Source organism: Dryobates pubescens, chromosome 12, assembly GCF_014839835.1.
Source record: "Dryobates pubescens isolate bDryPub1 chromosome 12, bDryPub1.pri, whole genome shotgun sequence".
NCBI classification, from domain to species: Eukaryota; Metazoa; Chordata; class Aves; order Piciformes; family Picidae; genus Dryobates; species Dryobates pubescens.
Genome location: NC_071623.1, coordinates 11,705,553 through 11,720,417, shown reverse-complemented (window position 1 = coordinate 11,720,417; position 14,865 = coordinate 11,705,553). Strand labels below are relative to the sequence as shown.

At 35.2% G+C, this 14,865-nt stretch overlaps 1 protein-coding gene across 6 annotated transcripts in view; it reads left to right on the top strand.

Moving 5' to 3' along the window:
- Positions 1–14,865, top strand: part of DMD (dystrophin) — a 1,125,431-nt gene that overhangs the window by 408,053 nt on the left and 702,513 nt on the right. For all 6 annotated transcript variants that reach the window (XM_054165808.1, XM_054165807.1, XM_054165806.1 and 3 more), the window contains 2 exons: positions 1,973–2,148; positions 9,232–9,355. In XM_054165808.1, coding sequence (XP_054021783.1) covers positions 1,973–2,148; positions 9,232–9,355 — 300 coding nt within the window. The remainder of the gene's footprint in view (positions 1–1,972; positions 2,149–9,231; positions 9,356–14,865) is intronic.

Here is a 14,865-nt window from a genome sequence, read left to right as displayed (position 1 = left end):
CCAACTCAGGGAAAGATGACATCAGGTATTCTCCTAAAATTTCATAAAATTCTATATTTCAGAACCTTTAAATATTTTCCTTTCTGCTCCCTTCTCCTTGTACCCCTACCTCGTCCAAATATTAATTTAAGATAAAATTTAAAATCATGTATAAAGTTTTAATAAAGCTGTATGGAAATGCTTACTTCATACTGTCATAATTTCTGTAGATGAAAATACTCAAGTCAATACATCTTGCTGAGGGAACTAAAAGGTATTAGGGATAATATTGTAGGAATTAAGAAGTCTATTTTTTATTCTTTTCCGAAGAATTTATGTAGGTCAAACATTGGCTAACTCTCTGCAGTTCACATGCAGCTTACTCCAACTGACATAGTTAAACCAGAAATTTAAAAAAGAAAAAGAAAAGGGGGAAAAAAAGTCCCCCCAAATCAAAACAAACAAACAAACAAGCAAACAAATCCAAACTAAACAAACAAAAACCCCAAGCCAAACAAACAGAAACCTAAAACTTTGCTCTGAATCTTAAATTTGCAGTTTTCTGAGTAGTCCAGGTTCTGTTCTAAAACCTAGGCAGCTCATCATTTCTAGGGGACAGAACACAGCATTGAGCTGAATGTTCTAGGTAAGAAAGACTGCCAAAACTGCAGTGGTAATGGACTTCCCAACTCATCACTTCCCCCCCAATATGAGAGAGGATTTTGGGAAAGGTATTATAATTACCTAGTGTGCCTCTTCTCTGTTGTTTATAGAAACAGTAATGTCTTAATATCTAAGGTACCTCCATTTTCTAACAGAGTTCCTGTTTCAAGAACTAATAGATAATTTATGTGTGTGTATATATAGTTTTGTGAAATTTTAGATACTGGCATTGTTGTCATTGAATTGGACAGTCTTTCTGATTCTTGCTCATTGGCAATATACAAAGAAGCAGAGCTTTTGTGGTGCACAGCCTTTCCTGATCCCAGTATAGCTTTTTCCTTTTATTTTCCATTTCACTGCCCCTAAACTGTGTGCTGGCCATTGAAGCTGTAACAAGAGCATTTTGATAAATTGAGTCCTCATGTGTCAGAACCAAAAAAAGAAGTGACCCATTTCTTGGGAGTTAAAAGATTTAAGAACAGCTGCCCACATTTAAGTGAAAAATTTGTGATTTGCTATTATACAGAAACAGATATAAATGGGCAGTCCATGTACAACCAGAATCTTTCAAACAAAGGAGTAGAAAATTATTTTTTTTTCTGTTGCTTTTTATGCAGCTGAACCATATGAAGGATTTATTTTCATACTACTGGACAAAGCTAAATGCATTAGATTGATAGTGTTTGCAATGTTACATATTATGTGTATTAGTATCTGCTGTCCCCCCTTAACATTATCTTTTAAGTATGGAATAAAATTGATGCAAATCAATTTGCCTTCTAGTGCATGTTTGCTAATTTGAGATTTCCTGACAGAAAGCTATCTGCCCTTTTGTGCAAGTAGATTGTGATGAATTATATTCTAGTTTGAAAGTTATTATGAATGGTAAAAATAAGAATTGGTAATTTAGTGCCATTGCAATGCCCTTATCACTTCTCAGGGAATACATTTTCAGAATGAAGGCAGAGGAACATATAGCAATAGTAATATTTTATATATTTGCTATCATTCCATTTCCTCATAAAACTGACTGTTCATTTCTTTTCTTCCTTCAGCATGACTTACAAGGAGACCTAAGTTTATTCTCTTTAGGATCCTTTCTGATTTTGATATTGACTTCTGCAGATACTGTATTCACGTAGCATGAATCAGATAAAACAATTGGGTTTGAGTGGCAGAGTTGGGGGGTGGATTTTTGTACGTTTGTTTCTGAAGATCAGCCTATAATAAGATGGGAGCAATTTCTCATTATTTTCTATTGCTAGTCCAAACAGTCTTTACTGAAGTCTTTCAAACAATGTGTGACCTCTGTTTTTTATATTTCTCACAGATTTCACAGGCTGTCACTACCACTCAGACATCACTAACACAGACAACTGTAATGGAAACTGTAACTATGGTAACCACAAGAGAACAAATCCTGGTTAAGCATGCTAAAGAGGAACTCCCACCACCTCCACCTCACAAAAAAAGGCAACTCCTTGTGGATTCAGAAATTAGGAAGAGGTGAGAGTTACTAGGAGACAGAGGGAGAATACTGACAGAATTTGGATGAGAATGCAAGAATGGTAATTTGACAGCAATAGTTTGCTGTATACATTTTGAGGTTAAAATTCTATTTCCTTTCTCTAACATACCAATTGATTATTCTCTTTCTTTATGCAGCATGAGTTATGCGGGGGTTTTTTTGTACTTCTAGTCCAGCTATTTTGCAGTATAATATATGAATCATTACATCAATAGCATTATAATAATAACTATTGTCAGTAAAAGTCTGTCTTTGTGGTGTTGTGGGAGTCTCGCTTGACTATATTCTTGAAACTTGAAAGACAAGAAGTATTCTCTTAGTTATCCATGGGACAGCAATGTGCCCTTTTGCCTGAGAAGGGCAATAGTATCCTGGGGTGCATTAAGAAGTGTGGCCAGCAGGTCAAGGGAGGTCCTCCTTCTCCTTTACCCTGCCCTAATGGGACCACATCTGGAGTATTGTGTGCAGTTCCAGGCTCCCCAGTTCAAGAGAGACAGGGGCATACTAGGGAGTGTCTGGAAAAGTGCAGCAAGGGTTATTAAGGGACCAGAGCATCTGTCTTATGAGGAAAGGCTGAGAGACCTGGGGCTGTTTAGTCTGGAAAAGAGAAGATTGATGGGAGATCTTATTAATGTTTATAAATACCTGAAGGATGGTTGTCAAGAAGAAGGTGTAAGTCTCTTTTCAGTGGTGTCCTGTGATAGGACAAGGGGCAATGGATACAAACTTGAACACAGGAATTTCTACCTCAACATGAGGCGAAGTTTCTTTAAAGCTGATGGAGCACTGGAACAGGCCATCCAGAGAGGTTGTGGAGTATCCTTCTCTGTACAACTTTCAAGACCATCTGGATGTGTTCCTGTGGTGACCAGCTTGCCCTAGGTGATCTTGCTTTGGCAAGGGTGTTGGACTTGGTGATCTCTAGAGTTCCCTTCCAGCATCTATCTTTCTGTCTTCTGGGTCAACAATAGAAGCAACAGCTCTGCAGAGCATAGTTAAATTGTTGTGAAGCATCCAGTATCATTATTTTCAGATTTTTTCCTGTGTAACTCAAGTACAAGTGACAAGGGATTTTAGGCAAATACTGAACACTTGTTTAAGTTCCAAGATTAATTTGTGAGTTCAAATAGAATTAGGTCAAGTACTAAATTTCTGAAAGAGATGCTAAGAAGCTGCACTTCAAGTACTCATTGTTATGTTTATTTTGGGAGTATTTTCTGATATTCAGATAAGCGTATGAATTTCAAGATAAGAGATTTAAAGACTCTGTTTAAATTTTTTTTTGCTAATTCATTATATTTTTAACATTAGGCTATTTTCTTGTAAAATAATATTTGATTAAGAAGAATAAAATATATCAAGAGCAAGAGAAAACTTTTTGTAATAAAAGGAGCATCTAATTGGGAAAAAAAAAAAGATACTTGGAGACACTTCTTTGCATAGGTATCTGAAGAGGGATTTATCTTACCTTTGAGCATTCTACAGGTGAAGTTTCTAGTTTAACATCATTACTTAAGAATGGTGTATTTGTGGTGTAAGAAGACTGATTCACTCCCTTTTTGTTAAATTGGATAACTATTCTTCCTACAGAAAGTGCTTAGACTAAATAAGTAATTTTGTGGTCTAAATTTAAATGAATTGAATCTAATCTCCAAAGTCTTGATTTGGAATCTGTTTGTTGTTTTATTTATTATTTTTTTCCTGCATCCTAGGTTATCATTAAATAATAATGAGCAGTATATTTTGCTAATATATTTCCATGCACTCAAGATAATGCACAGTGATGGCTAAGAGCAGACTAAGAGTTCTTGAGTTCAAGCAAGATGGCAATGTTTTTGCTTAGCAGGTATTATAAGCATTAGTAGTCTCCTTAACGCTTCAGTAGAAATGTGCAAAGATCTCAAACAGGATCCAGGCCCTGTTGTCTTAAATGCAAGAGTAGATCTATATTGAGGCACAATCCTTACCTTGAACTATTTGTGTTCTTAATTTGGAAATTGAAAAATTAAGAAAGAAAATTACCCTGAAATTTGAAAGTGTTTTGATAGTTGGTATTTTAAAACTTGACATGCATATAAGGAAGTAAAATATGAGTCTGCTATTGTAAAGAAAAGCGCTGTATTAGTTAAAACTAAATGAAGTAATGGGATTTAAAAAAAAAAAAAAAAGTTTTATGATTCTTTAATAAAGATGTTACTATAAATAGCTATGCATTACTATAAAATTCAAGACTAATTTGCAACAGAAGTGCCTTTCTCAGCTACTAAGTACATGATATTGGTCTATATTTTATTTCTTGCCTGTATTCTTTTGATCTGCCTTAATACTGAAAGTAAAATTGGAAGACTGCAGGTTACTGAATCATATGAGGGAAATACTGGAGGGAAGGAATTAACAGGATTATAGAAATTGTTTATGTCCAGAAATACCTCATTTTATACAAACTAAGAATTATAAATTCAGTGGTTCAGCTTTTGTCAGTCTGAAGTATTGCAAGCAGCGATCTTACATATAGATCCTTCTACAGAAAATAGGATATATTATCCAATTTGAGACTATGATTACTTGCAGCTATGTTATTGGCAGATCTATGGGAGAAGAAAAGCCATCTTTAAATTTGGGTGGTCGGCTAAAATGCCTATCTGTTTTGGTGGCTAGACACATTTTCCATCAATGCTTTTTTATTTACTGGGAGAGTCTCATGGTTGTATTCCCATACAATCAGTCCTGCAATGCTTGCAAGATCTTTCAGGGTTTTCTTGTGCTTATTTATTTGCACCTATACTCAAAGACAAACAAAGCCTGTACAGCTACTGCAAAAAAAAGACGCTGCATAGCTTTTGATTCTTTAAATGAACTAAGAGTGTGGGGATATTTTCATTGCCTCAAATCACTGAAGTATAAATGAATGGGAAAGATGATGCTGATTTTTCTTTCCTCCTAAAGCCAATTTTTACCATAGCTGTGGAAAGCAGAAATATGAAGCAGATTATTTTTTTTTTCTCCCTTCACGCCAACCCATCCCCTTAGTTAGAAAACTAACTCAAAATTACTTCTTAAAAATGTCAGAATAATTGAGACATGTTAATTTCTGTTGTTGGTCATAAGAAAGATCCTTTTCCCAAAGGAATTAATTTGAAACCTGAGAAAGGAAAAAATGCTTGGAGCTGTATAATAAATGTCTTGGAAGTATTCATTAGGACTAGAGATAAATGGAACATAGCTGAAGTTCGAGGATTAGAAAAAAAAATACTTGCAAGTTTGAGAAAGAATTGCAAGGTAACATCTTCAGTTTCATGGTATATACATAATCTGGGAAAAAACAGCATAGGAAAATCTGAAAATAGAAAATTTCTCCATTCCTAATTTCTAAACAGGTTAGAAATGCATAACATTTAATTTAAACATAATTTTAGTACCAGTGTTCTTAAATAACATCCAAAGATAACTTTGTTTGTCACTTACTAAATTTGTACATGCTTCCTAATGTTTCCAAGGAACGTAACATTGCTGTAGTATACTCACATAACATTACTATCAATACCATGTTAAATCTTCAGATTTGAAGGAGACTTTATGCCCTTTGAAGAGAAAGGCATGTTAAAATAGGATAGTTGCTCCATCTAGTGGGGTTTTTTGTTCATTTAATAAGTGTTATTTTTTTAAAAAGACACTACCCTTCATTTCTTTGAAAATTATTGTATTTGGTGTTCTAATGCTTCATTACTTAGAAAAAATTGATTTTCCTAGAAAATTAAAAAACATCAAAGGAAAATAATTTACTTATTCAAAGTGATTTTTTTCATAGTTATTGTTTCAAATATCTCATTTCTGTCCAATCAGTTATATTAGTCAGAAACAAATTAGCACTTGCTTTTACGTAGTGGTTTCTGAAAGACACTTGATTAGGTAGTGAGCTTGTAGCAGGACTTGAGTATCAAATTCTGATAGGAATTTCAGTTAAAAATTCCATGCTCAGAAAGAGAAAACAAAATGGATCTAAGTTGTGAAATGCCTTAAATGTGAGTTTCGTTGTACATTTAATGTGCAAAAGGAAGGGAAAGGTAGAACAAGGAATGATTTTTCAACAAGTACACATGGCAATCTTGGCAAGAGAGTTTTGAAAGGTAATCTCAAGTGGGCATATGGCTTAGTACGATCCAGCGAATCAATTTGTGAGGGACTTCTATGAACATTTGAATCGTGTGGAGTAAAAATGTGAAGATAGTTTTTCAAACAGGCTCTGGTGTAGAGAGACTATATTTGAACTTAGCTGATATGTGCTAGCCTGTAGAGAGAGGGCAGTGAGGGCAGTAAAACACAGTTTCTCTTGTGGAATAGCAGAAGGAATGACTAAATGAAAAACCAAGTCATGAGCACTGCAGAAGTACCAAATCCTTTGCTGCAGATTGAACTTTTAGGTGGGGAGCAAGATAACACTCATGTTAAAGTAATACAGATAAATTGTATCAAGTTATTTGATTTTAGTGACTTCCATGGATTTATCTTAACAAATTCTACATGCACTCAACTTTATTGGCTCAGAGATGTAACATTACATTACCTTTTATGTCAAAAGTATTGTTGTACTTAGAAGATTTAAAGACTGTATCAATTATACTTAGAAGATTTAAAGACTGTATCAATCCTTTGAATATCAATTTAGAGTTAATATAGTTTGCAACTGCAGCTGTGCTTAGAAAGGAAATCTTCACAGCAGAAAGTTTAAATGCCATATTCTACCTGTATTTTCTGGTTTTATGCGAGCTGAACATAGAAGGAAAAGTTTTCTCTTTCTAAGATAACTTAAAAATGTTTTTATGTTAAGGATATTTATGTGCTACAAAAAAACTATTTAGAATTAACTTCTATGTCTTTTAATCCTTTTCTTCCTCCTCTGTATAGCCCTTTTTGGGGAAGAATGCTCTGTTTGTGGTGTTATATTTTTCTCCAGAAGAAACTGTGACAGAGCAATCTGTTATCTGAGATCAGCTCTGTCAAGAAGCTGTCTGCTGTGGCTAATGCTTACCACCATCTGATGAATCTCTGGGACATGAGATCTCTTCTTGATTATTTTGTTGTAGTATCAAAACTGTCCCACAGTCTCCCATTGCTGTTCCAGGGAGGATTCTACAGAGGCTTTTCATTAAATGAAGAAATGATGGCTGGTAAACATTTTGCACTGTCAGTTTCCATCCTATACCCTGCTAACACCAGAGTATTTTCCAGGAAGCTGGTCTCACTGCTCATACTTATTTTCAGCTTGAGAATGGAGCAAACACCACAGGTAGTGTCTGCAGCCAAGGGAGTTTAGTACTGATGGATTGGTAAACTCATCTTTTTGTTATCAGGTATCTGATGTTCTGTGATTATTTTATGCAGTTGTTATATGCATAACAGGGGAAACATAATTCAATGCTTGTAATTGATTTATGCAGGGTTGGAAATAATAAATAGGATCTGAGGTAGGAAGGTCTGTGCAGTTCAATTTCAGGGATTAGAATCTGGTCCCACAACAAAGAGATTATAAACCACCTGGGATTTTTCTATTGTCTTCCACCTCTGCACCTTCCATTACTTCACAATACATATGTATGTATATAGATATATAATTATTATTATGAATTGCTTTATAAAAATTATTCATATCATAGAATCAATAATGTTGGAAAAGACCTCAAAGACCATCAAGTCCAACCTGTCACCCAACACCTCATGACTACTAAACCATGGCTTCAAGTGCCACATCCCTAAGAGTTTATAATTTGAATATAGGATGTTGGAGCAGGATTGTCGCTGTGTGACTCGTCGTTCTTCGGCTTTCATTATTTGTTACTCAACTTTTCACACTGTGTTCCTAAATGGAGTCACAAAGATCACTGTGTGGGGAGGGGGGGGGGAGGAGAGAGACCTAAATAGCATAAATATTAGACCAAACATGGAACATGTATTCAGTTTGCATTTCTGTATATGTACCTTTCTGTAGCATTGGATTTTTACCTTACATCCTTGTATTTTAGTTCTTGTGTGTATGGACTATATTTTTATGAAAGAACTGATTCCTTCAAAGATATACTTGGCCATTAAGTTCTTGGCTTTAGTAGATTTTATTCAGTTGTATGTAAATGATATAATATATGTTTATAAAAGGAACCAAAAGATACAGCTATTTTTTTTCCCTCGGTCTTTGTTCTAATGCTTTCATTGTATCATTGTAAATATAAAATCAGGTACAGTCTAGAAATAAATACTGAAACATATAGTGCAATAAAGAATACAGAGTGGCACAGATGAGAGGAAAAAAATAGTTTCTTAACAACCATAGTCAATCACAAATCACAGTTTACACATCAATCATTTAAATGTCTGCATATTGTAACCTTAAATTTGGGTTGCTGCCTTCTGAATAGGTAACAAAAATTAAGATAAGTTTTAAGGATGTTTATAAAAGAATACAGACTGGAATAGGAAGGACTGTACAGTAAAAACTAGCTTAAAAGTATATACAGAGAATTGGGGATCTTAATTTGCAGTTTGTAAAGTTTCAAGGGTAGGAAAAATACCATTTATTTTTGAGTAGTAATTGCATTCTACAACAAATTTGAGTTAATCAGAAGAGACTAATTTCTAATAGTCAAATTTCTTGCTTGAATATCCTTCGTAATATCATCCTCATAAGCTGGGACAGAAGTCTTGCAGGTATGAAGGCTTCATTTAATCAGCCAGATATAGCTCACAGCCTCAGCTGAGTTAACAGGACTTGTCTTCTGAAAACATCAGCATGTACAATTAAAATCCTTATTGTGGAAATTGTTGCATCTGCTCAGCTGTCAAATTAGGGTCTTAAAAATGATAAAATATTTCTGTGCTTACAAATTTTACCATGAAGAGTTTTATATGAACTTTCTTATGAAATATGGGGAACTTAAAACTGTCTTTTGCTGAGATAATTTGCTGCTTATTCTCTTGTTTAAACAACCATTTAGTCATGTTTATTGTCAATCTTGTTGTCAGAAACTATGTGGAAATGAAATGATTTGTTGTGCTTCTCTGTCTCTTAGGTTTGATGCGGATACCACAGAACTCCATAGCTGGATGACCCGTTCAGAAGCAGTGCTTCAGAGTCCTGAGTTTGCAATGTTTCGAAAAGAAGGCAATCTCTCAGATCTCAGAGAAAGAATCAATGTAGGAGAAAATACTTGTATATGTGTCTGTTAGTTTGTATCAACTTGTCAAAGTGCCTTCAAAGTCCAAGTTTAAATGTAGACTGACAAGCATTAATTTTTCATAGGTCCAAGAGACATTTGCAAGTGCTATTTCTGTGAATTGCAGGTTTTGTGACCAAAATTGCTGCACAAGCTGTCTTAATAAGGAGATTATTTTTTTTATTCATTCATACTCATATTTAATTAAGATATTGTAGCTTCATGAAAGTCTTTGGTGAAGTCTAATCAAAGCCATCTATTACTTCTGAAATATGCATCATCATTCTATACTAACAGCTTAATTTGACATTATACTTATACATGCTTGAATTGAAGGATAGGAAAAGTGTCATCTTTTAGTGTATGCTAGAAGAAAATATATATCTAATTCTTTTAACTGCACTACAAGATGTATCTTCAAATCACCAGCCTCCACATTTTTTCTGCTTTTGGTGAAATGAATGATTCTGCCCTGCTTAAAAAGTTGCTGTGTTGGGCTATATGTTTCACACACTCTGAGTTTAGCCCTTGAACACTCAACTATTTTAAGTTTTCTTCCATATTTATTTTTTTGTACATAAATGCAAAAAAAAGAAAAAAAAAAAGCCACTTTTTTCTGAGTAAAAGGGAGTTCTTTTTATAACTACCTCTTGTACTATCATAGTATATCATGAATTTTATTAAAATATATGGTGACACACATAGAACACAAACAGAACAAAGTTACTGTATTAAAGTTCGTTTTCCTGCTGTTTTTTTCTCATTCTCTGCTTATGTGGCATAAATCAGCCATGATCTAATTGAAGGACACTGAACTTTGTGGCGAAGTATACACTTTAAAATTTGGGCTTAAATCATCTTTTTCTTGCAATTATTTTAATATAATTATTATCCTTGTGATATCACTGCTAGGAAGTACCCATTAGAATGGAATATCCTGAATTTAGTTCATGATGCCACTTCACCTTGTGTGAAATATGCATAAATATAAATATATATAAGGATATAAACATATCTATGCAAAATATATGTATGTATATACACAAAGATTCAATGTGTTGTGGGTTTCATCTAATGGATCTAACAGGACAGCCAGGGAAGGCAAGATGGAACTTCTGCATGCATGTGTACATGTTCTCGAGCCTGCATGTCTAAGTTCAACACCAGGGTATGACTATCTATGTCAGTACAACACAATCTGCACTCTCAGGTTTCCCTAGCCAATCCAAAGTTCCACCTTGATTCAGTTTCTAAAACTTTATAAAAGTATAAATGGAGCCATGGGTCACCTTCCTCCTTCTTTACTTTTTTTGCTTACTAGGATGTAGTGATAGCTGCAAGTAATGGGCTGTGGGTAGGTGGACTACAGACTCTCCTTTGGTCTCAACTGGGGTTCCCAGCAGCTCTTGTCTTTCCTTTGTTGGTGCTGAGGAAGAATATTGGGTCTGGAGGCCACTACCTATCACATTTGTTCAGATCTCATTTAGGTTGATGAAATCAGATATAATACTGGAGGAAGGGAGAAGGTGACAAAAGAGGTGTGGCATCTGACCCACTGTGCACGGACACTGTAAATTTGGATTACCGACTGCAGATAGTAGGAGATATTTCAGATGTGTCTTTGACCTTTTTGGAAATTTTAATAACTGGGTGGTTAAGAAACCAGTTTTCAGCTTCTTTAGTGAAAAGTAGTGCAGAAAAGGGATCTGTGTTGTATCAACCGGGGTCTGAGACACACCAGCATCTCTAAATAGAAATATGAGAAATTTCATTAACATTGAAATTTATTTCTGAAGAACAAGACTGGGTTTGATTTCGCAGAATAACACTGCTTTTGAATTGAACATTTCATTGATAGAGCTCTGAAAGATGGCACTTGGATTCTGTATTAAAGTTTTTAGGTAATGGAGATCTTTGTACATCTTTTAAAAAACCTAAAAGTCAGGTTTTTAAAATGTCAGGTTTTGAAGCTTGTCCCAACCTTACTTTTCCTGGTCTGGTCTCTGCCTCCATCCATAAAACTAGTAGCCAAAGCGGGAACCTGCTCTCCAGTTGATTTGAGCAGTTCCATTGTTGTTTATTTGCACTTTTATTTCTAATGCCCACAAAATGAGCCTCAAAACAATGCAAGTTTTAATCTCTTACAATCTTTACTAAAGATGTAGAAGATTTTTAAAGAAGAAATGCTAAAAAGGAAAACGAAACTGAAAAAGATTGTGTTGTACTGACATAGATAGTCATACCCTGGTGTTGAACTTAGACATGCAGGCTCGAGAACATGTACACATGCATGCAGAAGTTCCATCTTGCCTTCCCTGGCTGTCCTGTAGCTTTCTTCCCATATAATAATCTATGCATTGGTGTAGTACAGAACACCTGTGCTCTATATCATCCTACCATTTACATTCCATCATGCTAGGTGCTAACTTCTAGGGCCTTTTTCTAATGACTTTCTTTTCTTCTGTTGTTTTGAGGACAGGTTATTAATTGGGTGATTTTAAAAATTTTCTTGTTGTGGCATCTTGCTCCTAATCATAATTTTTCTTGGATGAGGGGTCACTTCCATATGGTGTAATGGAACTGCATCTGCTATTTGATGGAGGGATGCAGACTTCAGAAGTGACAGCCACAAGGAAAGCTCTTTTGTCATCATTGATGACTCATCAAGTTCAAAAGCCTGCTCACATCCCCTCTCAGAGAAGGTCTGGGGGAGGTGGAGCCAAGAGTAGGCTGTTGAAAATGCACTGACTGCTACTTTCCAGATACTGGTAGGAAAAAAGCCTTGAGCAGATATATTAGGTAAATTGAATATATTGCACACACAGAAAAAGGGTATTACTACATGGGAAGAGGTAAAAAAATATGTACAGCCCTTTCCTCCTACACTGGAAAGATATTTACCATACTTGGACAGAGAGACTGGATGGTGGAAGTACAAAAGTTTTGTTTTGAGATAACCATACCACCTTAAAATAGTGCAGACTTCCAATAGTAAGGTGTAAACATCACAATTCCTCACACTGTCAGCATCCTCCAGTTAGGATGTGTATTATACTAAAAACAGACCCAACAATGATTTGGGCCTTTTAAGTTTGTTTTTCTTTTTATTTAAAGCCACAATAAGCTTTCAGTATTGTAAGTTCAAATACATGAAGGTTTAGGTGAAAAAAAAATATAATGAAATTTGATAGGTGGAACAACCTGATTAATAATAACTGAAATTTGAGACTATATATCAATAAAATGGGAATAAAACCCCTTGAAAGGAATTTTGGTTAGCCAGGAATAAGCACCTAGAAATTCAGACTCAAAGGTAAACCCTATAAGGAACAGATGTAAGAGAAAATGTCAAATATCCTACGCAATTTAATTGATTCCCCTAGCATTCTCAGAAGTCCCATACTTGTTTGTTTATTTTGTTTCAGTGACCTTTTTCAGACACACTTTGTTGTGCTTGGATATTTGAAAGCTGCATCATTGTCAGAGCCAGTGATGATAATGTTGCCATCTCCTGTCCTTGGGGGCAATTGGTCAGAATCAGAGGAGGTCAGGGAGTGCTGCTTCCATGCATCCTTCCACAGATCCCTCAGTGTAGGTTGTTGCTTATGCTATGATTAACATCTGAATTCCTCAGTCTGTCAGTGTTTTCTAGATTATGAAGTCATTAACCAACAACTACAATCTCAAAGTCAAAATGCTTAGCCTTGTGAAAACAGCTCTTCACCTTTGGCTTATATTTAGATGATTTGTTAGTATTATTCAATCAGTTAAAAATAGGTCATTATAAATTTGTGTTGCCAGTTACAAAACTTCTCAAAAGAAAATTAATTCCTGATTGGTCAGAAGCCTGGAAAGGTAACTTTTTCTTTTTCTCTTTTTCTTCCCCTCCATATATTGGTGCATGTATTTTTATTTGTAATCTTTTACAAACCCCAAAATATTAAAAAATGAAAAGAAAAGCAAGCTATATTTGGAAATATTTTGAAATGTCTTTGTCTTTACCACAACTTTTCATCAAAAGGAATGTTGATTAAAATGTACGGAATCTGAGTTTCAAAACTTAACAGACCTCTTCAAACTTTCCCAGCCTACTGTTGTCACAAATGAACTTGTATGTGAGCACAAGTTAACTCTCAATCAAGAGTATGGTTCCTTTCAGTAAATTTAAAAAGGAACAAAAGAAGGCCACAGAGATAAATGAGAGGTGTTTCCAGGACTCCTACTCCCTTCACAGAGGAGGGCAATGAAGCTGGGGAAGGGCCTGGAGAATAAATCTTATGAAGAACAACTGAAGGAGCTGGGGCAAATTAGTCTGGAAAAGAGGAGGCTGAGGGGAGACCTCATTGCTGTCTACAACTACCTGAAAGGACATTGTAGAGAGGTTGGTGTTGGTCTCTTCTCACAGGTAATTACTGACAGAACAAGAGGGACCAGTCTCAAGATGTGACTGGGTAGGTTTAAACTGGACATTAGGGAAATTTTTTCCACAGCATGAGTGGTCAGGCATTAGAATTTGCTGCCTAGGGAGGTGGTTGAGTCACAAACCCTGAGTGTGTTTAAAGGTTGTTTGGATTTGGTGCTTGGGAATGTGGTTTAGGGGTGAACCTTGCAGAGTAGGGTTATCGGTTGGACTTGGTGTTCCTGAGGGTCTTTTCCAGCCTCAATTTTTCTGTGACTTCTGTGATTTGCTTCTATGGATTTTACACGTGCTTATACAAAACCTTCTGAGGAGCTTAAAAATCCAAGGCAGTGTGTGCAGAGCAATGGCAGGGCTATATGTGCTGTAAGTAACTAGGCTGAATTTCTTCCTTTCTCTATAGATCAGATAATCTGTCTTTGTTTGAAGAGAAAGAGTCTTTTCTCCTTTGGCTAGCATTGTGCTTTCTCTGTGTTAAGCATATGTCTTTCTGTAACTGGAGTTAGACCTTCATTTTTATGGTATGTGCCAATTACATAAAAATGAGTGGGGGAAAAGTAATTGACAGAAAGATTAATGTGTACCAAATTTTCATATTTTTAAAGTGCTCACATAGAGTGTTTCTATTTTCTGTCAGGACCTGGAAACTTTAACCTTTCAGGAGAGGGGTGGACATTTTAACACATTTTTCTACGCACAATATATTACCTGACACTGAAGAGTTCACTGCCACAGGCTTCAATGTCATATATTTTTTTTTTTATATTTCAAAGCAGCCAATTTTTAGTATATTTTAGGGTTGTTTTATGATTCATTTGTGCTCAGTACAGTTGCATTCATGATAATTACACATCTGGCATTACAGATGGAGTAAAATTATTTTAAATGTATTTTAGGGTTTTAATGATTCCATTGAGTTCTGTCTGTTTAGGTTCATGCTAATTATACATGGCATTATAGATAGAGCAGTATTAGTTAAGAATGTGTAAATTTTGGAACTCTGCAGAGAATTAGTGGATTCTTTTTTTTTTTTTTTAATTTGGAAAATATTTAAATTGTACAGTGGAATGGTA